The 5,000-nt window shown below is 50.8% G+C and overlaps 1 protein-coding gene across 1 annotated transcript in view; it reads left to right on the top strand.

Annotated features, from left to right (window-relative positions):
- Positions 1-5,000, top strand: part of cdk14 (cyclin dependent kinase 14) — a 103,421-nt gene that overhangs the window by 50,262 nt on the left and 48,159 nt on the right. Inside the window, 1 exon segment of the mRNA XM_084472380.1 lies at positions 235-355. Coding sequence (XP_084328506.1) covers positions 235-355 — 121 coding nt within the window.

Genomic DNA, 5,000 nt, shown 5'->3' with positions numbered 1-5,000 from the left:
ACACATGCGGGGTAGTCGGTACAAAAAAAAAACAATGCTCCATTTAAAGCCTTGTCAGTCAGGTAAGCTGTTCACCTTGTTTTCCCAGAGTGCATTACACTTGCTGTGAGCACCGCTGAAGGTCATTCAATGATAACGATTGCTAACATAAGGCTTTCTCCCTTGTGTGTGTGTGTGTGTGTGTGTGGGCGTGTGCGTGCGTGTGTGTGCGTGCGTGCGTGTGTGTCCCCCCAGGTCTTGCCAGGGCCAAGTCCGTCCCGAGCCACACGTACTCCAACGAGGTGGTGACCCTGTGGTACCGACCCCCAGACGTCCTCCTGGGCTCCACCGACTACTCCACCTGCCTCGACATGTGGTGGGTATGCCCTCCCGAGCACACACACAAACACAAACACACTCGCACACGCACGCACACACACACGCACACACACCCTGCCCTCCGCCCCTTCGAGCCGCCCCCCCCCTTCTACAGTAGCATAGTGCTGCTCATGCAGGACTTAAGCATACATCTGCAGCCTTGTCCTGCGATCGGTGTTTGCTCCAGGCTGCAGGGTGTGTTCACCTATTAATGGCGCCGCATTGCGTCTGCCTACTCCCCCTCCTGCTCCTCCTGCTCCTCCTGCTCCTCCTGCTCCTCCTGCTCCTCCTGCTCATATTCCTCAGTCTCCTCCTCCTCCTCCTCCTCCCCAGTCACCAACAGAGCTCATAAGACGACATCACTGATCAATCCCCGGGGTTAACGTGTCCAGGGCCGTTGTCTTCAGATCAGGCCCCTGTACGCGGCCTTCCCCTGCACGGCATTCCCCCTTTCAGGCGCGCAGCGACGGCTCAGGGTGCGTTGAAATGGAGCCAGAGAGCTCTGGAGGCAGGGCGTGTGTGTGTGTGTGTCTGGAGGCGGTGGGTGTGTGTGTGGGGGGGGGGGGGGGGGGGCTTGTGGGTGAGGTCGGAGGGAGGTGGGCTGGGCTGGTTCTTATCAGAGCCCTCCTCCCACCTGGGTATGAGCCGTGTTCACATCTATCTCAAGACAGGCAGCGGACGGGCAGTCCCCCGCTACGAGGACCCCATCTGCTTCCCACCGCGGCCAATTAAAGATCAGAAGTTGGGGGAGTGGGGGCGGGGGGGTGGGGGCGGGGGGGGTCAGATGAGTTGTTTTTTATAAGCAGGTGGATAAGTGGCAAATGCTCAGAAGAATACACACTGAAAACACTCCCCGGACACGCACGTACACACACACACAGGCACGCACGCGCACACACACACACACACACACACACACACACACACACACACACACACACACACAGCGGCCCTTCCCCCCTCGTCAGGACGTAGTGTGCCGTTTCCTCTCTTGTGACTCAGAGGAGGAGTGCACTTACCCTCTAGGTGTGAGTGGTCTGCCGGCCCGGGCTCTGTGAGGAGAAGGTAATACATTCAGCTAATAGGCCGCATCCGGGGACCACCAGAGCCTGTCTACTCTCTCTGTGTCCTGCTCCGCACTGGACCGCCCCGTACAGAACACAAGAGGCTCAGCCTCTCAGCCACAGAACATGAGGAAACACTATGTATTTATTTGCCCATTGTGTTTCTTACGTTATTGTTTTTTCCTCACACGCTATCGATCTTTTGTTTTATTTATACAGGGATTTATCTATGCGCTCACACAACTGTTTTGGAGCCAGTGGCCTAATGTCAATTGGTTGTTGTGTTTCTTTATTTCCACTAATAATCCTAGTATTTAGTTTACAGGCAATAGTATTGTCAACTTGGCACTTTATTTCCTTTGTCTTGCCTTTTTTGTAGATATATCCGCTCGTGAATTTCAAGTAACTCACAAGCGGGCAGAAAGCTGCACAAAGCATCATTACCATTCTGAGGTTCATTTAGTACTTTTCTGCCTTTGACTGGTCATAATGTTAATGGAAACCAAAAAAATAAATTGAAACGTCCAGCCGCAGAAGACAATAAGACAAAGCGCTATCTGATGGCCCAGCCATCGATCAGAACAAACAATGAATCATTTAACCTCAGAATACATTAAATAATGAATGGTTCACTTAAACAGCCCTGAGTTAATGTGTGAGTGGAGCGCATGAGCGTGCTGCGGGTTCACGGTACTTAACCAGCGCCCATGGGAGGGGACGCCCCGCTGCCAGGAACATGTGTGGCGTATATTTAACCTTGATGTGAATAAAATATCAGAGTATTTTCGCACACACAAACGCACATGCACACTCACACGCACAAAGGACTAGTGGATATTATTAATGAAACAATGGATTGAAATCAGAATAGAATATAAAGGAATGATGAATGATTTATGATGAACAGTGAGGCAGAAATATATATTTAGACACAACCAACTTGAATTACTGCTCTTATGTTGAGGGGGGTGTATGCTCTCTTTACATTTGTATAGTACCAGTCCATGAAGCATTCCAGGGCTGTCCTCCATTTAATATTTCAACCATCAATGTAGTTCTTTATATTATACTTTATAGTGGCTCAATGTTAGAGCCAATACAAAGCATCTAGCAGATATTCTATATATTTTTCCCATGGATTAAGTTGTTGTCTTTGCTTTCACCGTGCACTCCATGCACTCTGGCACACCCCACTAAGGCCATTCTGTGAGCTCCAATAGGAGTGCTGGAGCTCCTGGGCTCCTATAGGAGGCTTATGGAGATGGATGAGGTTATACCCCAGCCAAAATGAATCTTAGCATGCTGTGAATGTCTCTCCCACTCCCCCTCTCTCTTTGCTCCCCCTCCCCCTCTCTCTTTGCTCCCCCTCCCCCTTCTCTCTCTCTTTCTCTCTCTCTCTCTCTCTCTCTCTCTCTCTCTCTCTCTCTCTCTCTCTCTCTCTCTCTTTCTCTCCGTATGCCTCTACGAGTGTCTCTCTCTCTCTCTCTCTCTCTCTCTCTGTCTCTCTCTCTCTCTCTCCGTATGCCTCTACGAGTGTCTCTCTCTCTCTCTACCTCTTTGCCGTCTCTCTCTCTCTCTCTCTCTCTCTCTCTATACGTAAGCCTCTACGAGTGTCTCTCTCTCTCTTTACCTCTTTGCCTTCACTCTCTCTCTCCCTCTCTCCCTCTGTCTCTCGGTCCCCATTCCTCTCCACCGGCACCGCCTCTTGCTCCGTGTCTGACCCGCTCCGTCTCTCCATCCGTGCGTGGCCCACGGTCCGTCACCCGTAGCCGCGGCACTGAGAGCCACGGCCCAGTGCTGTGCACTGGGCTGCAAAGTGAACCTGTCACGAAACAATAGCTCTCTGACAAACGAGCTCTGACAACAGTTTACACACACACACACACACACACCCATCCTGCACACGTGCCCACGCCAAGCCCCCCTTCCTCTCTCCTGGACACCTCCAGCCAACTCCCTCCGTCACTCCCCCCTGTGCCTCTCTCTCTCTCTCTCTCTCTCTCTCTCTGTCTCTGTCTTTTCTTCCTTTCTTACTCTCGGTTTGGTTCAGCAGCTTCCTCAGCGGTGAGCCACGGTGAACCTGCCGTGACCCCAGACACTCACACCTTTTGCACCGATTCACTCATGTGGAAAGAAACAACTCTTTTTTCTTTTCTTACACTTTCCTATCATCGCCTCGGAAAGTATCCGGTTTACAAAGCAGTAGTCCGGAGAGGGGATGGCTGAGAGAACATTGTGTATTTTCCGCTAAGGAGCCGATAGTCATTTGTTAGTCCGCTTCTTCGATCCGTTGGTTCTTTTCTTCACACCTGCTCTTGTGTCTGTGTCTCCAGGGGTGTGGGCTGCATCTTCATCGAGATGATCCAGGGAGTGGCAGCCTTTCCTGGATGAAGGACATCCAGGACCAGTTGGAGAGAATATTCCTGGTGAGTCACTGTGGATGCTGCTGAATCATATAGTCTACGAAGGCCCGGTGGTTCCTGAACGTTGTGGGGCTAAGGCCACCACGGTCCCATCCACACAGTCAAGGCCCTCCAACCTACAGTCGTACGGCATGATAAATAGCACACACTTTATAACAAGGGTAGTATATACACCAGCTAGTTTAGTAGCAATTCTTACAATATTTCACACACAGGCATCATCATCATCATAAAAATAGAATGTGAGCTGGAATGTAGCAAGAGCTTTAGATGGATCAATAATCAATAAGATAGAGAATCATAAATAATGCTCATTTTATTATTCACCTACTGGAAGAAGATGGATTAAATCCCACTTAATGTCACGGCACACCTCGTCTTTCCTTAAGGCCCACCAGGGCTCCCCCACAGCACTGGTGGAGAACCCTGTCTGTGTGGGGCCAACTTTTACGTGTGTGTGTGTGTGTGTGCACGTCGTTCAGGATTATAGCGGTCTGGGTGGACAAACCGTCGTAACCCTCTCTCTGGCGTCGCTAAAAACATCTGTCGTGAATATCATTTGTCAAAAACGCTCGGTGCGCGGACTCTGCATTTTCGGTCTCCGTACCGACGGAAGCACATTGATTCTAAAAGACCAGCGCTATGGCGCTATTGTTTACATTCCTGGCAGGCACGCAGAACGCCCTCTTGCAGAATCTGTACGAGGAAGTCATTTTGACAAATGATATTGATAAACGGTAAATGTTTTAGTGAAGCCGAGAGAGTGCGACGGCGGTTTGATCACCCAGACTCACAGTGTTGTCCTCAAAGCGCTCCCAGCTTTTTTTTCCCCCCATCACTGAGGTTCACGTTCTGTGTGTTTTCTGTCCGAGGACACCACTACTACTACTAGTCTGCCGTTCAGAAAAATCAGGGGAAGCGGGCGTTTAAATGCATAATTACGCCGGGCTGTTGACCCCGGAGGGCCGACCTACGGAGTGAATGAAGAGGCACTCGCCTGGTGAAGGGCGGTGGGTCACCGCAGCGCGTCACACATTATGGGATGGCCACCAACAACCTCTTGATCCTGTCCATTATCATAAAGAAACAGGGTTTTTTTTTTTTTTTTGAAGGTAGAAGTTCGAGGCGGGTGAACTCCCCGGGGGGGGGGGGGGGG

The sequence above is a fragment of the Micromesistius poutassou genome (genome assembly GCF_964030765.1).
Source record: "Micromesistius poutassou genome assembly, chromosome: 8".
NCBI classification, from domain to species: domain Eukaryota; kingdom Metazoa; phylum Chordata; class Actinopteri; order Gadiformes; family Gadidae; genus Micromesistius; species Micromesistius poutassou.
The sequence above is the reverse complement of the archived record's forward strand: the minus strand, read 5'-3'. Positions and strand labels throughout refer to the sequence as shown.